The following is a 24,243-nucleotide window of genomic DNA, read 5'->3' on the forward strand; positions in this document are numbered from 1 at the left end:
GGTTTATGAGTCACCTTGAATTTATTCCTGTACTCCACACTTGTGCGTCCAAAGCCCTCAATCAGGGTATCCTTAATGAGGACTTAGCTTCTTCCTCATTCAGTATCAAGAGTCTATCCCTGCACTTGCCTGAGAAAAGCTCCCAAACTAGAGAGCCCCACTGCTTTTGGAGAATCTTTCTCATTTTACAGGCCCTATCAAAAGCTGTAAACCATTTTGTGGTGTCATCACACTCGACATATTTTGGGAAATCCCTTTGAGGATTTTGGAATCAAACGTTTCCTCTTTCTCCCTATTTATTTTGCCAACACCACTCAGGGGTTCTAACCTCATCTCCCAATCATCTAGCTCTTCTCTGTGCCTGAAGGAACCTGCCCTATGATGAGTTGACGGAAGCACTCTGGGCACGGTCTAAGGGTTCAGGTCAGAGGGTACCTCATTACCTTCCCTATCCAGTTGTGGAGGGCTAGACTCACTTTCTTGATCACTGTCCACCTCACCCTCTGCGGTTGTGTCAGGATCATCATTTATGTGGAGGGCATCAAACTCTGCAAGTAGCTCCTCAAGCTTGGCCTTGGTAGGGTGTAGCCAGTTTCAATTTTGCTGGCCTTACAGAGGTTCCTTAGCTGCTGCATAGACGGCTGCAGGTATGGGGTCAGGTTGAGCTCCATGACTCCTCTGTAACAGACACCTTTTAGTAACTTATACCAAGGGGCTTTTACAGGCCTAACTAACAACAAAAACCTTTTAAATATTTTAAGACAGTTGGAGGACTTAACACAAGGCCCTACAAGTCAGATCAGAAATTTAGAAAAATTGAAAAAGTTTGAAAAAATGTTTTTGGAAGCTAAAGTTAATTGTGAGTTTCTTTTTTGAGACCCTTACTGATAGTTTGGTATCAGCAAATGGCAAGTCTTCTTTTCCATTGCTGCTTCCAGTGTATGAAGCTGACTGTCTATGTTAAGGTAAGTATGGGGCACTGTCCAAGTCCAAGGCAGCACCAACAGGTCACCTCGGAGTATACAGGTGCAGTGGTGCTTTACAATGTTGGGTGCTCTGTTGACTTCAGTGGAAAACGGTCCTACAGAAAAGAAGTTGCAGGTAGGGACTGCAGCAACAGTGGGGCTCGGGTCTTGCAATTCTTGGGGATGTAAGGACAACTTTGGTCCTCTTCTCCTCAGTTCGGGATGGCCCGGTCCATAGGTATCCTGAGGTATCAGGTCTTTGTCACCGGAGATGGTCGCGGTAGAGGTAGCCTGCACAAAGAGGCTGCAGGCGTCACGGGGAGTCCACAGTTGAAAAACTCAAGGTGGGCTTGTGTCCTGGAGGAATTGGGGACCGTGCTGGCACTGTTGGCCCACTTGAACTTGGGCTAGGGGGCACGGGTGCCGTGGTGCTTTCTGGTATTGGGTTTTTGGTGGTCTGGAATCCTCAAAGTGCTTCTTGGGTGCCTGCAGGGTGCAGGAAAGTAGCTCTACTACTTCATGGGAGATCCTGGTGCTTCTTGAATTGCAGGCAGTCCACCCAGCCTTCTGGAGGCAGAGCAGCTGAAGGACGAGTTGTCTTTGGTCCAGTTGTCGAGGACAAAAAGTGGAGGTGAACATGTAAAAAAAGAGCACTTTCCCACAACTCTCATGGGTTTTCCTTTCAATATCTTCTTTGTTTTATGTAACTATACTCATATTTATTTATAAAACATTTTATAAATCTGATAAATTCAACCTTAGTAAATAGTACATTTACATTATTATGTATAAATATAATTGTAATAACCCCATAGAAATCTTTATCCTGATAAAATTGTAAATTGCAAAGAAAATATGGTGAATCACTAAAAAAGAGCTTGTGCTGCAGGGCTTTGCTTTTGTATGTAATTTACGTGACATGGTTTCCAGGAACATGAAATGTGTGAGTCTTGAAAATTAGTAATAGAGAATAAAGAGGACCCCTCTAGATGATCCATTCCTATATATTTCTTATAGATTTGACCACAATCACAAAGCCATGAGCAGCAGCAAACCTAGTTTAACAGCTTCATTTACCTGTCAGGTATCCTTAAAAGCATATGTCATGTAATGGTTTTTTTCTGTTGTATAACTGTAGGTAACAACTGCATACAATTATGCTGTAGTAAGGACCATGCAAAGTCTGGTTGGGGGTGGTTTTCTTTGAGAGTTTGTGAACACCCTTAAACTAATGAATTTGTAAGCACTTGCAAACTCTTCTCCGAGCATGGAGTTGGTCATGCAGTAGACTGGAATAAGTACCATTCTTTGGTGAGAAAGAGAAGGAAACACCCTCAAACCTCTTGCAGGTTTAGGGGCATGAATTTTTTCTGTGGATAAAAAAAGAGAAAAATAAAAAAAAGTTAAAAGTTGATATGTGCATACAACTTCACACTGGGAAAATAGCTGATTTCACATGATGTTCCCAGCAGTATGCTGGGGAAGCCACAACTGACTCAACTCTCATGTCAGACTACTGGGAATTCATGCAGATTCCTAATATTTGCAAATTTACACCCAAGCATTGAGGTGTACATTTACAGATCTAAATTTAGGAGAAGCAGTTTTAATAAGTAGTACTGCACACAAAACAATCATGCTCAGATAATGGGGTAAATGATTTAGCACAGTGGTTCCCAACCTTTTGATTTCTAAGGACCCCCACTTTAACATTAATGGAATCCAGGGACCCCCACTGAATCATAATGGGAATCCGGGGACCCCCGCCTGAGTCATTACTGGAAGCTGGGGACCTAATTTGTCAATATTTGTTCATATTTTTTAATTTTCTAGGCTCTCGCGGACCCCCTGAGAAGGCTTCGCGGACCCCCAGGGGTCCCCGGACCACAGGTTGGGAACCACTGATTTAGCATGTTAAACCACATAAAAATTGATTGACCATAGGAGAGACATTGAGTCCTCCACAAACACTTGAGGAGACCAGTTTCATGTGGTGGCCTGCAATCCTCTGTTAATCAAGTTCTCACCCCCCCCATATTTTCATCTAATTTTAGAGGACTCTGGAGATATCATTTAGACAAGATTCATATGATTTCTATAATAGATTAACCAACCTTTTAGTGTCAGTCATTTCCTGATTGTTTGTGATTTCTCTGCTTTGCAACACTGCAAATATTGCAAAATGTATGAAATCATACAAATATGTTTGCCTATTGAAAAGTTTCAAGGTTTATTCTGAATACCTGTCATACATTGTGAAACTATGTTCAGTGGAAATACATAGGGTGTACTTTGTGGCGTATTTGAGGCAATGATGAGTGAGACCAAAAATGTTCTAAATGGCCTAGTCCCAACAAATCAAAAGGAAAAGGAAGCTATGTAAAACATTGTTTTCATTTATTCATCAAAATCTCAAAGCTTCTGGACAGTAGGGAGAGCGCTCATTTTCCATAGCACATCATTGTACCAACAAATAGGTATTTGTGGCTATCTTTGTATGCATGGGTATTTGTAGAATGTGAGCCCAGGAAAGAGCTGACATTATTAATAGTGAGGTAAGATGTTCACAAAGCGATCATTATGTTGTCATATAAGGGATGAAATCAGTTTCCTCAAAGTAATCTGATGTGTTGACCCCTTTAACTGAAAAGGTTATTGGTGATGGTTTTTAGGGTTTTGAAGTATGGCTTCCATTTTATCAGCAGTAAATTCATATTTCTTTTGATATACATAAACATCTGATTTTTGAACGCGTAACAGAACCTGAATGTGAGTCTGACGAAAATGAAATTTCTACTTGCACTTCATATGTTTAATGGTGTAGGGATAGCTGTCTGAGTAGCCACAGAATTAAGTACCACGCATAAATTCAGAAACCCAGAATATAGAACAATTCCTCCTTTACTCCAAATTGGAAGCGTACATGGATGAGTAAAATAGCTCTGCTGTATCTGCCTGGAGGAATGATTGTGGTAGTCATAGTCACAGTCTTATAAATTCTGTTGTTTGACATCATTCAGTTGTGTATGATATTAAATTGGCATAACGTTTATTAACACTTCAATACATGCAAACCCTTTTTTATTTTGTGTAATAAGGTCAGTTGTTATTCTTTGTGCACACCCTGCCTAAAATTATATGCATAACTGCCAGGTACTTCATTACTCTCTAATTAATGTAATGCTAAAATTAATCTTCCTCTATTGTTTAACAACATTTGTCCTTCCAATTTTATTAACTATCCTTATTTTGACTTCTATAATACTGAATCCCAGCAAACATTTCATTATTGCAAATGCCATTAGACAAGCTATATAAGCAGTTCCGTTACTAGGCAGCCTGTGTTACTATAATATTAGTCCTTCCAATTTGATCAACTATCCATTTTTTTTTACTTACTATCAAGCCTCATGCACCTACCACAACCTTTTAATTTATTATTGCAGATGTTACTATGCAGCCTATATTACATAGCTAAATCAATAAAAAAGTAGCTCTTGAATAATATTCAGATGTACTGGGAGCTCAGTTTAAATTTCAAATATTTGATCTACTCTCTTAAGAGGAGGAAGCATTTTTGACAACAGGTTGATCACTGATTACTCCACCAATAACCGTTGGCAATCTCATCTATAATGTTACTATTATTTGTATTATTAGATTTATAACATTATTTCATACTATATTGTTGATTTATTGATGTGCATAATTTCTTCTCTAAGTACATAATATGACTGTAACCATATTCTTATGGAAGTACAAACATCCTTCAACTCTTGTAGTTTGTCTATGATTATTTCTGGTATAAGGGTTATTGTCTGTATGTGTATATTTAGATAAGTATGCAAATATTCAGATATACCTGCTAGTTTACAGAATATGTGGAGTTACAAATATTTATTTAGCACTATAGCAACAGCAAATTGCCACAGACGTATATTTCTGATAGTTTTATCAACTAGCATGTCATATAGTATATTCGGTCAGGGTTGTTGAGATCGCGTACAACAAGTGGTTCTCTGTGCAAGTACAAAACAGTACTGCTGTGACTCTGCAGACTTGGATTCATTTTTATGTTAATAATGCTGTCCATTTTTCATATAACCTCCTGGAATGTAAAAAATCTAAACAACCCCATCAAAAAGAATACTGACCTAGAAGGAAAACGGCTACTGAACCTTATAGACACATCAGATAAAAAGCTGTGGATTGTTAACATTTATTTTCTCAATCAGAATTCCGTTCTATATCGATATTTGTGGTTATTTGTAAAGTGGTCATCTTATTTCAATATTTTAACTTAAAAGAGGCAGAAGATTTAAATCTACCATCAGGCCACACATTAAATCTAAGAGGTACAGCTATGTTAAGAGATGAGACAGACTTTGCAATGCTATACTGACTTAGGTTTTAAAGACGTTTAAATCTGAGAGCCAGGGAATACGCTCATTGGTCATCTTTGCATTCATGATTTTCCCTCATTGACTACTTTTAAGTGAATCTTGAAGTCTCCAAGGCAACACTTCTCAGTAGTATTAGCTCTGCTTGCATATCAGATCATGCTCCGATTCCTATATATGTATCAAGTACTACGGAAGTCTGTAACTATAATGCGCATATGCATACTAAAATCGGTTTTCTTCTTCTTTTTATTATTGTTATTGTTATTGTTGTTATTTTTTTATAAATTTCAAAATTTTGGTGGATTGGATGTACAAGCATTTAGAAAGCTAGGGAGGTCTTGAGGAAAGAAATTGAACATGGTGTGACTGTTAAAATCTCTGCTCCAAAATACTTTCTAAACTAGAGGTGAGCTGCTCCCTTGACAGTATTTCAATGTTGCCCATGTGTATGTACAACATATTTGTTACATTTAGTAGTTTTGTGGACATCCACAAGTTTTTCAGTTCTTCTCTTGCCTCACTCTTATCCAGAGCTTTACTGAAAAACATTGCTGTAGAGTCTTGCATATTTTAGGATGGAACCTTTCTATCTCCTGATGGACTTTGTATCAGTGTGACTTAATCGCTGGAATAAAATGTAATGAAAGCTCATTTTAGAATGTTTGAGTTCACAGGTACATCTAGAGGAATAAATACTTATGATTTACAGTTTTGTGTGTGGCATAGTCATTGGTGAGTACCCAGGCTGGTGAGTACGCCACGATTGCTAGAAAATTAGTACTTTGGGAATTCACCCTTTTTATTGAAGAAAAAAACTAGTGAGGGACTGTGTCAGTGGCAATTCTAAATCAATAAAGCTGCCATAGACTTTACATATTTATTTGGTTGTTTTACAGAGCCTTCTACACTGTCTTTTAGTCACTTCTGAGCACTTGACAAAGTTCCACTTAAAATTAATAAATCTTAGAATAGCCGCACACACCATGCACTTTTACAAAGCAAAGCATTCACAAGTAGTCCATTTATGTTTTTCCCATCTAGAGTTAATGCAACAAAACCGGTATATGTTCTATTGCAGATCAATCAGATCTTCGGTAAATTGAGTCTAAACTTTCGCCCTGAGCAAACATGTCATATGAACTTTCATGACACCAAGTTCCCTAATGTATAAATGTCGATTATGGTTATAGATTATCCTGCTAGTGTTTTGGCTGTACTCTTTACAGATGATATAGTAGGGAGACCTTTCGGTAGGGTCTTTCTCATTTATATTGCAGAATCACTCAGTTCCATCACTTTGTATTTCTTTTAATTAGGTATTAATTTCAGAGCATTATAATTTTGAATCTGGGTGCCTCTGTTATTTTATTTGCCAGAAATTATGAGTGCTGAGGACCGAATCATACTTGAGACCAATATCCTGTTGCTCAGATTAAGAGGAAATAGAAGTAGATTCATTTTCTCTGATTTCGATGGTGCACCAGACTGAGAGAGATTTTGTAGGAACTAGAAAAATATACAAGTGAAAAAAGATGGGGGAAGAGTGTAAAGGCTGACAACAGTGAGCCATATTATCAATGATTGTGACATGTGATAGAACCCAGGAGACGTCTAGAAACAAGCCATGTGAACATTGAAAGAAATACAAAACCATATTAAAAGATGTATACCATGTAATTCCTACATGCTGGCCAATATATAGTTCTGCAAAGTCTAAACATTTTCAGATTCTTTTTCAATGCTGAACTAATTCGACCTCCATATAAATGGTGGACATATTCCACTATTTCTGAACATTTCCTTTATGTCAATACTGATGTTCTTTGTCTTGCAGTGCTCTGTAACCTGTGGCAAGGGCTACAAACAACGGCTAGTATCCTGCAGCGAAATCTACCCTGGGAAGGACCACTACGAGTATGGCATTCAGAGTACTGTAAACTGTCCCGACACCCAACCACCTAATGTCGAAACCTGCTACCGTGGCGAATGCCCAGTTTCAGCGTCATGGAGAGTTGGAAACTGGGGAAGTGTACGTGTGTTTTATTTCTAGCGGTTGAAAATAATACAGTTCAACAAAGTGAGCATTTTTACACTAGTAAGGGCAAGAAGTAGATGATGGGACATCTGCCTTCATTATTTTGTCTTTCAAGGAGTGCTGTTGCTGCCAAATGTGTGAATGTTTTTGAGTTATGCTTATAACATAGTGTTTTAGGGAGTTAGGTGCAACACTACTTAGAGCCAGACCAGTAAATGTTTGGTTAGAGTTGGGCCTCCCTGCGGCCACATTCTGACCTCATAAAGCATAACACTGCCTGGAGAGTTTATTTGAATGGGACAAACAGCAGAGTAGCTACCATTGATGCAGCAAGTTCAGTGGCACTGGTGCTCACTGAATCCTGATTATTTCGGTATTTGATCATTTAAACAGTAGCCAGCTGCCCATTTGCGAATATTGTTTATTACGAGATTAAAAGGCATATATATGTTTCTACTTTCTTTGGTATTTAAGTAGAGGTATAGGTTTGACTGGATGTAAGTTCTTTGTCTGACTGTTAGACTCGTAACCACACAGCACTGTCACCTGGGGTATATCCTTTCTAGAAAAAAAAAGCATAGGCAGCGCAATTATAGAGAATCTCAATTTTTGGTGATTCCCTAAAAGTGTGAGTCCAAACAGGGAATCACAATTTGTGATTCCCTAAATAGGAAATCACAAACAGGGATTTCCTATTTGGGATTCCCTAAGCACATGTAACAAGCATTTCCTAAATGCGAAATTGGCATTTAGGAAATGCTATTACCATCACCTCCAAGTTTTGACATTTTAAAGGCATGTGTGTGCTGTACATGTGCACAGTTTAATTTATGGGTGCATCAAAGGGGGCCTTAGGCCCCTAAACACCCTTGGTTTTGCATTTTCTAATTTGTGATTTCCTTACAGGAAATCACAAATTAGGAAATGCAAAACAATTCGCACCGATGGGCCTTTAGACCTATAGGAATGAATGGAGTCACATTTCCTAATAGCGATTCCCTTATAGCAATTGCGACTCAGTAGGAATCGTTATTAGGGAATTGCTATTTTGTTACATACCATTTTGCATTCCCTAAAAAGTGATTTCTTAAAATTCGCTACTTAGGGAATGCAAAATGGGATTTTGATACATATGGCTTCTGCTTCCATAGGCGACAACATAGCAGTTCTCCCACTTCCAGAGAGTGTGTACAGTGAGCCTTATTTTTACACTTCAGCTGTTGGTGAATCCATTACTCCATGATTCCATGATTTATGCCACAGGCCTCTGAAACAAGCAATATTTATGTACAGCCCCATCAATAATCTTTTTTAACTCATGATTGATTTCTGATCCTGAAATGACATAACTGTTGTTTCCGGCCTTAGAATATTTATATCACTTTTGCTCTTGCTCACCTCATTAAAATATAAACTGTTCAAGAGTAAATCAGCTGAGAAGCTCTCATCTTCTAAGAGGTTAGTCCTATGGCTTGCAGTTATGAAGCTGCTCTTTGTTGATCTATATGCTGAGCTATTGGCGAGTGATGTTGATATCAGTCAATTATCTCTCAATTCTCAATCTTTATTGTCAGAATTGTCCGAGCTGTGTGTCTGTGCTCAACATTGTACTAGCTGGCAATTAATGCAGATATCATTCATAGAGGTTAAAATGGTGGGCTATATTAGGACATTCTAGTAATTCATTCATGCTGGTTTCACAGTATTTCTCATAGAAGTAAGGAATTTGGAAATGACACGTCTAAGGTTTTATCCTGTCACACTAATAATGGTGGTAGTGACCGTCTGTGTTGGTCTTCAGACAAAAGTATTGTAGGACAAAATATTGTGTCAAGAACACCGAAGAGAAAAATATTTTGAAGGTAAGTATCTATAGGTGAGAAATGTTTACAATGTATAGCTCAGCATATATATACCTTGACAATATATATATCTTCAAGGTACGTGGACGTGGAGCTAAGATTAGTAATATATACTCCTCTATTTGCACTTACATTCTCAATATTTTAGTCCTCGACAATTTTGACACAATATTCTGTCCACACAATATTTTTGTTTCTGATATTCTGTCAATGATCCTCTGGGTTTCCACTGATTTGCTGAAATTGTATACAATTAACGTACTAGCCAATGACAGAGAACACAATAAACATTGCCAGTTTCCCTTTGATATTCAGTGCTCGGCTACCTGTGGTGTTGGTGCAATGCACCGGTCAGTGAAGTGCTTAACAAACGATGACCAGGAAAGCTACCTCTGCCCTCTGGAATCCAAACCACAGGAAAAAAGAACCTGTCACAGCTCCAAAAACTGTAAGTTATTGAACCAAACATTTTGCTTTGCTGGTGCTTTATATTACATTTGAAACACTGCTTTCAAAATTAGTATGCCCTCCTACTTACTTTCCTCCCATTTTCCTTATCTTCCTTGTTCACTTCCTTATGCTTCTTGTGTTAAAATCCATTGTTCTACCCTCTTCTACTATGGCAGGGTTCTGCACAGTCAGTCCTGGAGAGCCGGGTCCATGCCAGATTTTTAGCATATCCCCATTTAGAAGAACAAAGATGTTTCAGAAATCTAGTTTTCTAAATGTGGATATGCTAAAACTCTGGCATGGACCCGGCTCTCCAGGACCGACTTTGAAGAACCCTGTACTATGGCATGAAGAACACTATTTCCAAACCTGCTCATTCATAAAAGAACCTAATGCAGTATGGAAGCTGTTGAATCAGTCCTACCTTACACTGCTTTGTAGCAGGAAAAACTGGAATTAAACATTTTGTGCTGAGTTGCGTGTACTTTGAAGAGAACCTTTCCTTCCATGCACTTATTCACAGTTTTATTCCATTTTATCTTTGCAATCTCCTTAAATTGGCACAATTGTCTGCGGAAATGTTATTTTCTCTTGAAAATGCCTTCTTCAGGTACATGCACATACTCAATGACTGATCCCCTATTGTTATTTCCTCTTATATTCAGTATCTGGGAATTTTATTACACTTTGGTAATGACGTTTCAAGCAAAATACATCGAAGCATACATTAATTCATTGTTATTAATGTCATTGGTTCATTTTTTGGGGTACTCTTGGATAACATTGTTTTCAATTAATTTCAGGTAAATTACCGGAAAGCTGTAAGGAGGTCAAAAATCTTAAAGGTGTTACTGAAGATGGGGAACACAATATTATTGCTAAAGGAAAAATGTTGAAGGTGCTTTTGAATTTTATAAACAATCTGCATGTATGGTATTCAAATCATACAATGTTTTGTTCCATCTTTTTTGACTGGTGTGCTATTAATCAAAATCATTTTCAGCTTGAATATTTTTGAATAAAAAGAATTGCCCAGAAGGTAGCCAGCACAAATCCATAATCCTCCACTCTTGTTGGTCATTGGAGCAGGCAAGCTGGGAGGGAGTAGTGGGTATGACGGTGGGGGAGTGTTCGTTTGGCCAAACACTTAGAAACACTCAGGAAGGCTGAGAACCGTTTCAGGCAGACTCAGGTCAACTCTGGGTACTCTCTTGCAAATGGTTCACTGTTCTGGGCAATCCTCTTCTGGGCTCATTAGCTGGGCAGTCAGCTCGTACAGTGTCATACATGCTTTGCCACCTTCTTCAAGCACTCTTCCAGGTCACAGGCAGACACAAAGCTCTTCCAGAAAGATGTCCAGATGTCATGTGATGGCCCCTCACCTCAGGCAGACTGGTTGTCTGACAGCTACCAGCCTTCAATCTTAGCAGTTCTTTTAGTACACTACAGAGCACTCCCTTCCTTGGTCATGAAGAACTGCCTAGAAGCATCCCACCCTAAACCAACAGAATTGACTACATCATCCACAGTCTCACACTATTAAAATAAAATGCAGTGTTTAGGAAGGACTAATAAGAAATCTTATGCTAAAAGGTCACCATAAAAATTCTAAAGGCATCCCTATCACCATTCTCCCATACTTAAATATCTAGGATTACACCCTACAGCTCAGGAATGCAGTCAATATGCTTCCAGTACCTTCGGAAGAATGTACTACAACCTTTATTTTATGCCATGTAAAACCAGAGGCAAAACGAAATGGATCATGGTCTCAACAGTTTTACATTCACATTCAGATTCCTGCTCCTATGCACACTTCACACACCTAATATGCTCACAGGATGTCGACACATGGCTTGCAGTGTGTCATACAAGCAGAATCTTATATGAGTGGGGCCAGAAGGCGCCACACTCATACTGAAAAGGGAAAATAAGTCTATTCAGTGCTAGGAATATAAAATTAGTCCCGCTCTAAGGGAGGAACCCCGAACCCCTGCATGAGTTAGATAGCATGGGTTTGTCTGTTGTCTGGATGGCAATCCTCTATAGAGCTGGATGGTCAGCGTCAAAATCAACAAAGCTGGCTGCAATATGACGAACGCCCCAGGATGGCCATGACTGGAATGCATTCCGTTCTCTTTAGACATATGTGTTGTTTATATAATAAACCCTAAACAGTTTGTGGAAGTAAGTCTGATATGATATGTCCAGAAATTAGGAATTGTCTCCTGAGATGGCAATTCAAGATAGCATACCATGTACTGAACACAACAGCCTTGGAGAAGGCACAGAATGCGTGTTGTGTTAAAGGCAGATAAAAATGTGCAGTACATATCCTGTCTTCCTAGAAGGTACCAGCTGATAAAAAATATAAAACAATGCACTAAGAACAAGCCCTGCAAAAAAAATGACAAGGAATAAAACATGTGAATGTGTTTAAAGGTGCAGGTCGTGAAACACACTCAAACCTTGGTGTCCAACCTGGCACTATCAGTCAAACAAACAGAATTTATAAAGCACGGCAAATCACCCATGAAGGTCTCCAGGCACTGACATTGCTAGCTGCTTTGCAGTGCTCTGTTCAATATGAACAGCCATGTTTTGAGTTCTTTTATGAATTTCCAGAGCGATGCTGCATTTTTGAGGTGCAGGGAAAGGTTGTTCCAGGCTTGGATTGGCGAATCCAGGGGGTGTTTGTGAGGAAAAGGGAGGCAGATCAGAGGCGTCTGGTTGGTTGGAGGATGAATATTCATTTGCTGATGTATGCTGGTCCTTCATTGTGCAGGGCTTTGTATACGTGGGTCAACATCTTGTACTGGCATCTCTTCTGTTTCAGAAGCCAGTGGATCTTCTTGAGGTATGGGTGTTGTGAGTCCATCTGGCGAGGTCAAGAATGAGTCTTGCTGCTGACTTTTGTATTGCCTGTAGTCTCTTCAGGAGGCGTACAGTGATTCCTATGCAAAGAGTGTTACCATAGTCCAGCCTGCTGGTGACGGGGGGCTTGTGTGATGGTCTTTCTGTTGCCGATTGGGACTAAAGAGCCACTACAACACTGCCCTAACTCCCTAATGTCGACAACCCAGAAGATGGACTTCTGCCATGTCTAGAGGATGTTCTTGGTACGTGGTGCACCCATCATGTTCTCACAGCCAGACTCTGGACCTCAAAATCAAAGAACAGGCAAGGTCTCAACATGCATTCTAGATTACCATATGTGCCTTGCAACATAGAGACAGAATACCTCATGTCACATGCAGTTGGATCACTGAGAGCCAGGGTATAGGCCTGTTTACTATTCACCATGTATGAATCTCAGGCCGCTGTGAATGAGGGATGTGCTTGGATCATCTATAGCTGTCACACAATCAGCCTACATCCAAGTGTACATTTTGCACAGGATCAAATGCATGTACACACAACTTTGCTGGCATGCAGCACTGTTTGTGTGTGCACATATTATCTTTATTCATTGCAACATACATGAAATATGCTTCTTTTGCAATATGCATTCATGAAATAAAGAAACATCTTTCATGCATCAGAATGTGTGTGAATATTTAACTCTGACTTGCTATACATATCAGTGTATGTTTTCTCAAAGTAATTTCCAAGCTTATTTGGTAAATTGTCACAGATGGGAAGTGCCTAATTATCCAGCAGTGTGTATCCCTTCAAAGTGTCTTTGTAAAACATGGGAAGTGAAACAGGCAATTTTAGAAAAGGTTTTTCCTTTAGAACATGGATACTTAGTACCTTCATTAAAGGCCAGCCCCACTCAGGCTCTGGGGCTTTCCAAAATGAATGTTTTTGAGGTATAGCTTTTTAGTTACTTGTATGTTTAGTGGCTGTACAGGTAAACTGACTTAATATCACCTGGCAATACTTTTGGCAAGTAACCATGCCCCAGGTTAGTCACAGAGTTCCTGGTTAAAAATAAATATACATATTCTCTTCTTTCACCCAGCATGGCATTTTACCGGTATCTGACACTGCAAAGGAGATTCAAAATCTGGCTTCTCTGGTAGCTCTTCAGCTATCTGTAAGTAGCTCTCCTATGTGCAGCCCAACCTACTAAATTAGATTTTGCTTTTCTGAATGAATATAACAGTAACAAACTTGAGAGTGTATATGTGGGGCCAAAATATGTTTATATCTAGAACTCATAAACTGCTATTTGGAGAAAAATGTCTGTCTTCCAATATATATGTAATGCTGATATATGAGTGATCAATCATTTAGCATTTGGGAGACTTTTTACAAATGTTATTATCTTGGTGCCAGAGGTGTTGCAGCTATGGCTGTTATTTACTACCCATGCAGAGGCATTCCAAATTGACAAATCATTTTTGTTACATTACAGCAGGCAACCATTTCTGATGTACTGAGGTAATCACTGATAGCCTTGCATAGGGTGGCCACTAATGAAATCTTGTCTGATGTTGTCAGTATTACAACACGAATAATATTAATAGGCCTCAATTAGCTTTATTGAAAATAAGTTGCTCTTATTACAGAAGAAATTGGATATCCATGCTCCAGAGATAGAACTCACTGGGCTCCTAACCACCCCACAGTGTATTTTGAGGGTAAGACACAGATGGACTACCCTACGAGGAATAAGTGAATTTCTGGCAGGCTACTTTCTCTAACAGGCATGTGCGATTGGCAGAATCATTCATGGTCGCACGTGACAGACCCTTCCGCTGCCACTGGCCCTACATAACTAAAGTGGACGGCTTTGGAGCCACAGGCCAGCCCTTCTCTGACACCTCCAAACAAGCTCTCTGTGAATTAAAAGAGAAAGCAAGCGGAGTTCTGTGACTAGCCTCCTTGGATTGCCAAAGCGCATAGATCAGACGCTCTTGTCCATCTGCTGTTTCTTCAGGATCACTTTGCACTACCAGAGCATCCAGAGGAAACTGAAATGACACACTTTAACTTAATTTACCGCTGCTATACTTCAGTTGCCAAGAGAAGCATGGCAAGAAAATGGCACGACATCTGGCCTGTAAAATCTGCAACCGAAAGGTTAAATTAGGTCAATGTCCAAAAAAAGTCTGGTACAGTCGGCATTTCCATGGCCACATGCAGCCTACAATATGAACTTTAAAGGCACTAAGTGCAAAAAAACCAGACACTGTTTCCAAGACTGCATAAAGTAGAGTTAAATCATGCACTCACATGCAGCTAATATTGTGCGGTGGAGAAAACGCACATAGTTTACTAAACACATGTTTACATTAAAAAGAAAAAGCCTGTTGACACTTGTATGCTTCATATTCTGAAAAATTTGAACACGAAACATTTTCGGTGCAAAAAATTTGCGGCCTTTAAAAGAAACGCGTAGATAATAAGTACTAAATCTCAAAAAGGGTATTTTTTCTTAATCAAGTGTCTCTTTCTTCCCACCTTTTCATAATATTTTAAAGATGTGCTGCTTAAAAGAGTATGTATTCAGCTCATAAAATAATTATCGCTATTATTTCAGATATATTGTGCTGGGATGCATTCGGACAGCCCCATAGAGTATGTAACACTTGTCAATGGTGATGCTGAAAATTTCTCAGAGGTGTTTGGCCACAGGTAAAAATTAAAGACTATAAATGTTTTATATAAAAATTAAAAAATGTCTGATTCATGAGTCTCATTATCCCTCAAGTTATTGTAAATTGGATCTAATTTATGTTCTGTAAAATTGTATTTTATTTGTGCCTGGGGTCCAATGTTCCATGGTGGGGTTGCTAAGTAGTCAGTAGTTTTGCACATTGAAGGCTTTGCACCCCCCAACTTCATTTTGTGTTGCAATTAATTTTACTAACAAGTTAATATACAAAATACTAATTTGCAGTGAGTCAAAGATTCCGGACCTTTTGTGATTCCGTTTCCAATGAATGCAAATGCAGAGATATGGGTCTGCGAGGAGACCTTCATCACCCCATTCGCATTCATTAAATAGTGGCTTTTTATTTTAAAGCACCACCTGAACCACAATTTGATAAGTGCTTTAGGGGGAGAGGATGCCTTTGAAGCAGTACCCATCCCTTTGGACGACAAGGGCTGCTTACAAACGTTAAAAGCAGAGACGTTTTAAGTCATGGGCAACGTGGGCAATGTCCTACGGGCCCCAAGGGAAAATGATCATTCTCTTTATTTAACCACTGACTATTCTATTCCTCTACTTAAACATCTCTTCTTGTCTATCCACCTATACTTCTGACATCATCTATTTTCCCGTGCTATCTTATGGATTTTTAGGGTCCTGGACAGGACTCATTTAAGTTGATTTTGTGTGACCCTCCTAAAGTATAACATGGTATTGGATATTTTTGCCTGCATGTGGGCTTGAATTAGCATGGATTGGTTAAAAACATTTCAATTTGTTCCATACCATGGTTCCCCAAAATTGGTCTTGCCCGAGGCCCCCCAAAACCCTTAAGGTGACACTGCTTGAAAGGTGATGTTCATTGAATGATTTCGAGGAGAGCATGCAGTGGTGTCTTGGACCACTGTCTGCTCTCACCTGATGCCAAACATACACATTCACAACGTGGAAGCTGTCCAACATCTTTAGATTCAAATGTGTAATGACCTGTTGTTTATTATACTATCCTATATTTATAAAATAACATGTTTATAACAAAACATCTGGAAATTAAATCAAGCGTGGTAATTGGCCAGTTATAGGAAAGGGGAAGAGATGGACACATGGAAAAGAAAGGGTGCAAGAGAACACAAGAGAGAGAAATAATTTTAAAGAGGGAGACAGGCAAACATCATAAACTGCAATTTTTAAACCTTCCCTACAAGTGCCCATTTTCCACGTCCATTTCATGTGACAATGTTTTTGTGGATTGGTTTCATCATGCATTTTTACAACAAGAATTTCAAATACACAAACCATTTGAATGAAGTTGCCTTTTATCAATTGGGAAATCAAAAACATTTTCAACTGCAAAGAAAATGTCAACCATGTCATTCATTCTTGAAATGCAAACTTTTGCACAAATATACATGTAATATGTCTTCCTAATGTAGACCACTTTTACATACATAATATATTTTGTATTGAATTATTTGACGACTGCATTCTCTTCCTTTGATTTAGGTTAAACAACCCAACAGAATGCCCATACAATGGGAGCAGGAGAGAAGACTGCCTCTGTAGAAAAGATTACACAGCTGCTGGGTTCTCTATTTTCAGCAAAGTAAGGCTGGACCTGACCAATATGCAAATAATAAGTGAGTAAATATTGGATCCCTCCTTGATAGTAAGTGCTTCTGTTAGTGGATTGAAAATGTCAAAAGCAAAGGTGTGTGCAAAGAGGGCTGTGCACACAATGAAGACTTGTTGATTACCTCTGCTTTGGACCTTCTCTCAGACCATGGATACTTTTTTCTATCAGTCTGTTTATGCCACCCAACACAGCCATCCCTCTGAATTTGTGGACTTAAAACCCTGGATTTGCCTTTCCACTACCATGGGTTGTCCAATATTATACGGAAACAAATCATAAACACTCTTGTCGTCACTCGCATAATATTTTCCTTCACCAACCAAAATGACTTGGCTATTTAGGGTGCTGCCTTGTACCAAGCAGTATGTGAAATATAAAACTACTACTATCAAAAACGTGTCACCCACATCTTAAATGTGGCCCTTTTCCATCTTCTTATGTTTGGTCACTTGGAATTGAGGAAATTTTCTCATGTTAAGATACACGATAGTGGTATAATTTTACACTTTTGCACGAGCAAATTCACATTTTGTATACTCCTGAATGTGAATTTGCACTTTTACATCAAGTGATTTGCATAACTAAGTTAAACGTAATGGCTTTGTGAATTTGGTCAATGTAGATAAACATTTAATCAATGTGTCACTGATAAAATGCATTGGTACATGTCACATTCTGAAAATTAACCAGTAAGTTATCAATATTCTGTAAATACAAGTTGTTGCTCCTTGATATGTGCTGATGTCAACTTTGCAATGTCCTAAAAAATGTTTATTTTCATACCACATTATAAGAACAAACTTAATTTAGAGAGGGGAACAATTCATGTATGACAGGATTGCTTCTATGGAAGTTATGCAGCAGTAAAACCAGTGGTAAAAAAAAGTATAAATGAAATGGGTGACTACAAACAACTGTGATAACAAAGACTTTTGCTGTAACCTCCGCCAGACTTTGCACTCTTGCCTTTTTCAGAGATTATAGGTTCTGGTTGGAGCCCCAAGTGAAGTTTTACTGATTATAGAAAACAACATTGCTGATGGTAGCACTATAATTAGATACATTTTACTCTCCCGATATTTAAAAAAAATGATCAGGTAATCAATGCTTGCATTCTTCAAGAGCTCCAACTATGCTTTAACCTCTTTATCAGTAGCTTGGAAATGCGTGTTGCTCATACATATTGCAAAGGGAACACATTTTTGCATCCTCGGCCTTAGGACCCTGCAGCTGAGACCCAGTGTGCCTGATTATTAATTTTGCTATTTAAACATTATGTTTTACAGCAACAGATTTGCAGTTTGCACAGACACTTGATGGGCGACCAGTTCCTTTTGCCACAGCCGGAGACTGCTACAGTGCTGCCAAGTGCCCACAGGTACTAAAATATGTAATTTTTCTGGAAGTTTGAGGGGACAGTGTTGTAGATAGTATGAATTATGGGTTGCGAAAGGCTTTGGAACCATGAAATACCCAGTGGCGGCTAGTGACATTTGAACGTGGTCGGGCATAAAAGTTATGAATGGCTTAAGTATCAAGCAGGCACTGCATTTTCTTTTACTTTCGCCTTGTTATTATTTTGCAGACTGTGTAACCCTTGATGGGGCTCTCATCACACCCATTTGCACAGAATCACAATTACAACAGGGATATGTGACTACTGCCCTGTGTTCTCTGCAAAGAGGCCAAGTATTGGATTCCTGGTGCAGTTCTTACTTGTTTAAAAGCTTGGTTATCTTTTCTTAAAAGTTAGGCTTAAATAGTTTACTTCTTTCATCTGAAGTGCTACTGAGGTGGTAGACGGAGGCCGGCCACTGTGTGAGTGACGGGACACACGAGGTAACTGTACCCGTGCGTGGGTGTCTGGTGCTTTCTTGTTTATGTGTGCGTGATTCTGTGTGTGTGCTGCCTGTGTGTCATGTGTGCTTGTGCATGAGTCTCTGTGTGTGTGTGCATGGTTCTTGTCTTTATGAGCATGCGTCTTTGAGTGTGCAGTTGTGCCGGTGCATGCGAGTCTTTATGAATCTGCTTCTTTGTGTGTGAGAGAGACTATTCGAGTGTCTGGATGAATGAAGGAGCATGGGCGCTCGGTGTGCGTGTGCCATGTTTGAAAACGTGTATTTCTGTGTGTGCATGTGCAAGCCATGTTTTGCTAGTCATTCCATTTGCACAGCACTATGAAGTCGGTCACTTTAATAGCATTTCAGTTTGCAGAGTGTGCCATACAACTGGTAAATGTTACACAACATTGTCTTAACTTTCACTGTACTAACTGCCCACATGCTGCTCCTTCCACCTGGTGCTGCGAACAAAGGGACAAAGGAATGTGTGTCCAAGCGCCTTCCAGCTCATTCCTTAATAACAAAGTTTTAATGCTTGGTATTGCTTTTTGATTTTCACTTCATCATCTATCGATACCTTAACCAAAGCTAGCACGTGCGCTATCTAATTAGTCAACAAGTAATCTGTTCCATTCTGAAAAACATTCTAACCAAATTTTAAAAGTCCCGTGTTTATACAATTAAAACATTGAATAAGAGTAACTTTATAAATGACCACTCTGCATTCCCTAAAACAAGAATACAAATTTACAAGGAAACTGAATTATACTTGAATATTTTGGAAATAGCTTCCGTGCAACCACTTGACTTTTTTTAAAAAATCTGGTTACAAAAAGATTTCTGCAGCAGGCAGGGAGCCCTCTAAGGTACCTTGCAGCACACGAAGAGCCGATTAAAATCTTATCAAAGCAAAAAGAGTTTTAGCAGGGCATTTTTGCAGGCATGAGTTCTCAAAAACTTTGTTTTTACTCCGAGACTCATTAATGTTCCTTGGTAGCTGCCACCTAAAAATTGAATAATTAAAGGCCAGGATGATGACAGCTTGAGCTCCGACGGCCCACACCTAAACGACGGTCAGCCCTAGTGGCAACCCACCAGGCACAGTAAAGCAGAACATGAGGACCACCATCTTAATCAAAAGCACCATCATACGTTGGACACAATTTCCAATAGGCAAGCAGCAAGGTGGGAATTCAGAGATATTTACTATTACTGTGTATGCATGCACTGTAACCAATGACGAACTCCCTAATTAAACTTACTTACCTGTGGAACTTAAGGCAGCTCAGCTCTTTTCAAAGGTGTGTCGTGCCATAGTCGCATAGCAACCAACGACTGTCTTGTGAATCGTGCCACATAAAAAAGGGAGAGAGAGAGAGACAGCCTCCTCCCACCCCCACATTGCCTCATGCGAAGTGCACACACTGCACAGAGGGCCCCTAGTAACCACTGCATCTCTAACCTAATGCAGGCAGCATCAGGATAGGCTTGGGCAGAAAACCTTACCGCTTATACTGAGACTAGGGGCTGCGGCTTTGAGTCACCCCGGCTCACTAATGTGCAGGTGGTGGCGCCTCTAGTGCGCATGTCAGGCTGGCCAGAGAAAGACTGAAGTCCAACCTAACATGCACTCTTGGGCCCAGGTGCAAGCTGGCACGAATACGTGTCTGTAAATATAAGCTCCACCACCTCAGTCCCAGCCACACTGGCTTCTCTAGGACCAACCTTAGGTGCACGATACATGCTACCGGGCTGAAGGACTTTAAAATGTTTTGTATTTTTCTGTTTGAAATACTCACATTTAATTGGAAGGCTATGGAGCCAAAATATGAGTGGGGCAATGCCCCAACACCCCACAGGAGGCACTGCCCCTGGAAATGCCTCTCTTTTGCTACTTTCCTTTTTTTTTTTACAAGCTGCAGCCTAGTTTAGCATTGCAGAATAGAAAGGTGTGGTGGATTACTGAGCACGGTGTTGGGGCGGGTGTTCTACATCTGCTTAGGAAAAGACAGATGTAGCTGTCCTCTGTGCTTCTTGTAGCTCCTTGCAAAATTAGAAATCTTTCTTCAGGCCAGGCATTTTAGCTGGAAGTGGATGGAAATTGCAGCCATCTTGTGGGAGAGAATTTGGCTAATAGAACTCTACTGGCAGTCGGTTTAAATAACATTATGAAATTAGCTTATGTATATTTTTTGCAGCCGTGAATCACTGTTCGTAGCTAATGCAAACATTTCGAATTGTCCAATTTCGTCATTTGCAGTGATTTTTGAATGAAGTTACCTTATTTGTCACCCTTTTTAAAACTGTTCACATCATTCATTTCCGAATGCGTTGTGCACACCTGCTTCCATTTTAGGTGTGCAAAATGAGCATGCTACAAATGTAAAATGACACCTGTCAGTCACAAATATATAATTGCCAGTTGCTAGTAATGAAGAGTTACTTCATTGGTAGGCCCAGGAATATTTTAGAGTTACATTTAGGAATCTGAGCAGTCTTTGTGGTTCAGGGTTCAAAAGTAGGTCACAAACTGGGTTGTCAGTCTTTCCATTGCCCTTGCAGGTGTATTTCCCACCCTAGGTCTTTGTGAATCGGATCTATTTGATAAATCTGGGTGATTACAATTCTACTCGTTAAAAATTGCCTGTGATTTTATTTCTCTCAGTGGGATGGAAGTAGGAGTTGATTTTGCTGGCATTGACTCATTTCACCATGCTTACAGAAAACCGATTATGCAGAATTAGCTAAAATCTTTTCTTTGAATAAAGGATGTCAACTGCAACAACAACAAGATAATGGGTGGCATGCATAAATTAATCTTAACCACTGGCAACTGCTGGTGGCCGCATCCCACTCCATTGTTTTTCACCCACCATAACACCTCAGTTTGGACCCAGGCATATACAAATCAGCCTTGACTGCTCTCATGAGAACAGTCCAGCCCAAACTGCCAGGCCCGATCCTCCCTGAACTGGAAGAGCAGCAACCCAGGACTGGTTTCACACTGATTAGGTCTCATCAGCCAGTTATAGTTTGGTTCCAGTGACACTTTGAACACAGTACCCACATCTGGTATACCCTTTGCACTTAGGGTGTCAACTGCTACAAGAATAAGGTGATGGACGGAATGCTTGAAGTAATCTCCGCTGCTGGCAATCCCATTCCATGGTATTACGCCCACTACATCATCTCAGTTTGGACCCAACCATATGTAAATCAGTCTTTATCCTGCTTTATTGGGAGTAGTCCAGCCTGAACAGAAAGACCAGGTCCATCTTGAACTGGAACACAAGCAACGCAGGACCGGTTTCACCCTGATTAGGATTCATCCTCCAGGACTAGCATGGTTCCAGTGAGCACTGGTTCTAATACTTTAAATGTATTAACTGTGCTAAATGTTGGTAATATTGCATGCTTTATTTTGAGGAAAGCCTTCTTGACTCATTCAAACTATTCCACACAAAGCAGGGATTCCTTACCGTAACCAAGATTGTGGGCTCCTTCTGCCATACATTCTAATTTCCTGTGTTGGACCTGGCCCTTTTTGCTAGGTCATCCTCAAACTTTTTGCCTCCTTCCTCCTAATATTTCAGACCAATTTTTGTTAGCTTTTGGACTCTGGGGACTTTACCAGTGGTAACAAGTGCTAACATGCATATGCTCTCTGTGTAAATTGTATTGTTTATTGGTTAATCCATGATTGGCATATTGGATTTACTAGTATGTCCCTAGTAAAGTGCACTAGAGGTGCCCAAGGCCTGTACATCAAATGCTACTAGTGGGCCTGCAGCACTGATTGTGCCACCCACATGAGTAGCCCTGTAAACCTGTCTCAGACCTGCCCCTGCAGTGTCTGAGTGTGCAGTCTTGCACTACCAATTCGACTTGGCAAGTGTATTCACTTGCCAAGCCCAAACCTTCCCTTTTTATACATGTGAGGCACCCCTAAGGTCCTAGATAGCTCCATGGGCAGGGTGATGTGTATGTTAAAGGTGGGACACGTACTGATGTGTTTTACATGTCCTAACAGTGAAACATGGAGCAATTCAGTTTTCGCTGTGCAAGGCCTATTTCTCTCACAGGTTAACATGGGGGCTGCCTTTAAATACCCTTAAAGTACCTTTTGAGAGCAGACAGAGATTTGGAGTTTAGGGTCTCTGAACTCACAATTTAAAAATACATCTTTTAGTGAAGTTGGTTTTTAGATTGTTAGTTTGAAAATGCCACTTTTAGAAAGAAGGCATTTTCTTGCATGAACCATTCTGTGACTATGCCTGTTTGTGGATTCCCTGTCTGGGAGAGACTGACAGTTGGGCTACTTATGAATCTCCTCTAGGCAGTGACACAATGGGAGCTGGGGTGTAGCCTGCATATCCTGATGAGCCATCTGGGCCAGAGTGGAGTGGTCACTTACACCTGAATGGGCTGTGCCTGCCCTCACAAAATGCAATCTCCAACACCCTGGTGTGCATCTGGGGCCTGGCCTGGGCAAGGCAGAATCCTGTAAACAACAGAGAATTTTCTTTGAAGTTGGGCAACTTCAAAGGCAGAAAGGGATATAAGTAGTGTACCCAAAACCCCAGACTTTAGATTTCTTCAAGATCACTTCTGGAACCAAGAGGAACCTCTGCCAAGGAGAAGAGCTGAGAAGTGCTGCCCCTGCCTGCGACTGTGCTTTGTTGGGCTAACCTGCAGTTGCTGCTTCTGCCTGTGAAAGGGGACAAAGACTGGACTTTGTTGTGCATTCCTGCTTGTGAAGAATCTCCAAGGGCTTTGTGATCGGGTAGACCCGACCACATCCTCGGCAATGGCAGACACCGACGTGTCGGGTAGTCCCGACACGTCACTTCCGCGTTCCCACATTTCCGTGGGAACGCTCCCAGAACGAGGTGAGCATTTCCCAGTTGCCGGGGTAACGCCAGAGGGTTTCCGGGCCGCGCTGCTGAAAGGGGAGAGTGGACGCGGAGACAGGAAAAAGAAAAGGAGCGAGTGGAGAGACGCCGGAAAACCCAACCCGTGCAGAGGAGCTTGCCGCGGTAGAGGAGACCCTGACCAGAGACGAGTCTGAGGAGAAGGAGAGTGTCGACGGAGGAGCGCAGGAGACAGAACGCCCAGGAGCCAGCCACGACCCAGGAGGGTCGTGGCTTGCAAAGGTACGGTCCTTGTGGGGCACCAGAGAAAGTACACAGCTTAAAAGGGCACTGGGGAAGGGACCTGGGGAGGAGTAAGGGCGGGCTGGGAAAGGCCATTGTAAAGGGCGTATCTAGGCACAGGGGGTCACATAACACGTGCACTTTAAGGATACTATTTACGCTGCCCCAACACGCTACCAGCACAACCCTACCCTTTCTCCCCTTCCCCTTTAGTTTTGAAAAACCCAAACCCAGACGTAATTCACCACTTACCTTAGCGTTCTCCTTCTTTTCCCGGTAAAATCCGCTGGAGCCATACG

At 40.5% G+C, this 24,243-nt stretch overlaps 1 protein-coding gene across 1 annotated transcript in view; it reads left to right on the top strand.

Annotated features, from left to right (window-relative positions):
* Positions 1–24,243, top strand: part of ADAMTS9 (ADAM metallopeptidase with thrombospondin type 1 motif 9) — a 704,469-nt gene that overhangs the window by 628,485 nt on the left and 51,741 nt on the right. The window contains exons 32-37 of the mRNA XM_069206502.1: positions 7,203–7,397; positions 9,581–9,713; positions 10,519–10,613; positions 15,204–15,298; positions 16,821–16,954; positions 18,237–18,328. Of these exons, the coding sequence (XP_069062603.1) occupies positions 7,203–7,397; positions 9,581–9,713; positions 10,519–10,613; positions 15,204–15,298; positions 16,821–16,954; positions 18,237–18,328 (744 nt within the window). The remainder of the gene's footprint in view (positions 1–7,202; positions 7,398–9,580; positions 9,714–10,518; positions 10,614–15,203; positions 15,299–16,820; positions 16,955–18,236; positions 18,329–24,243) is intronic.

The sequence above is a fragment of the Pleurodeles waltl genome, chromosome 9 (genome assembly GCF_031143425.1).
Source record: "Pleurodeles waltl isolate 20211129_DDA chromosome 9, aPleWal1.hap1.20221129, whole genome shotgun sequence".
NCBI lineage: Eukaryota > Metazoa > Chordata > Amphibia > Caudata > Salamandridae > Pleurodeles > Pleurodeles waltl.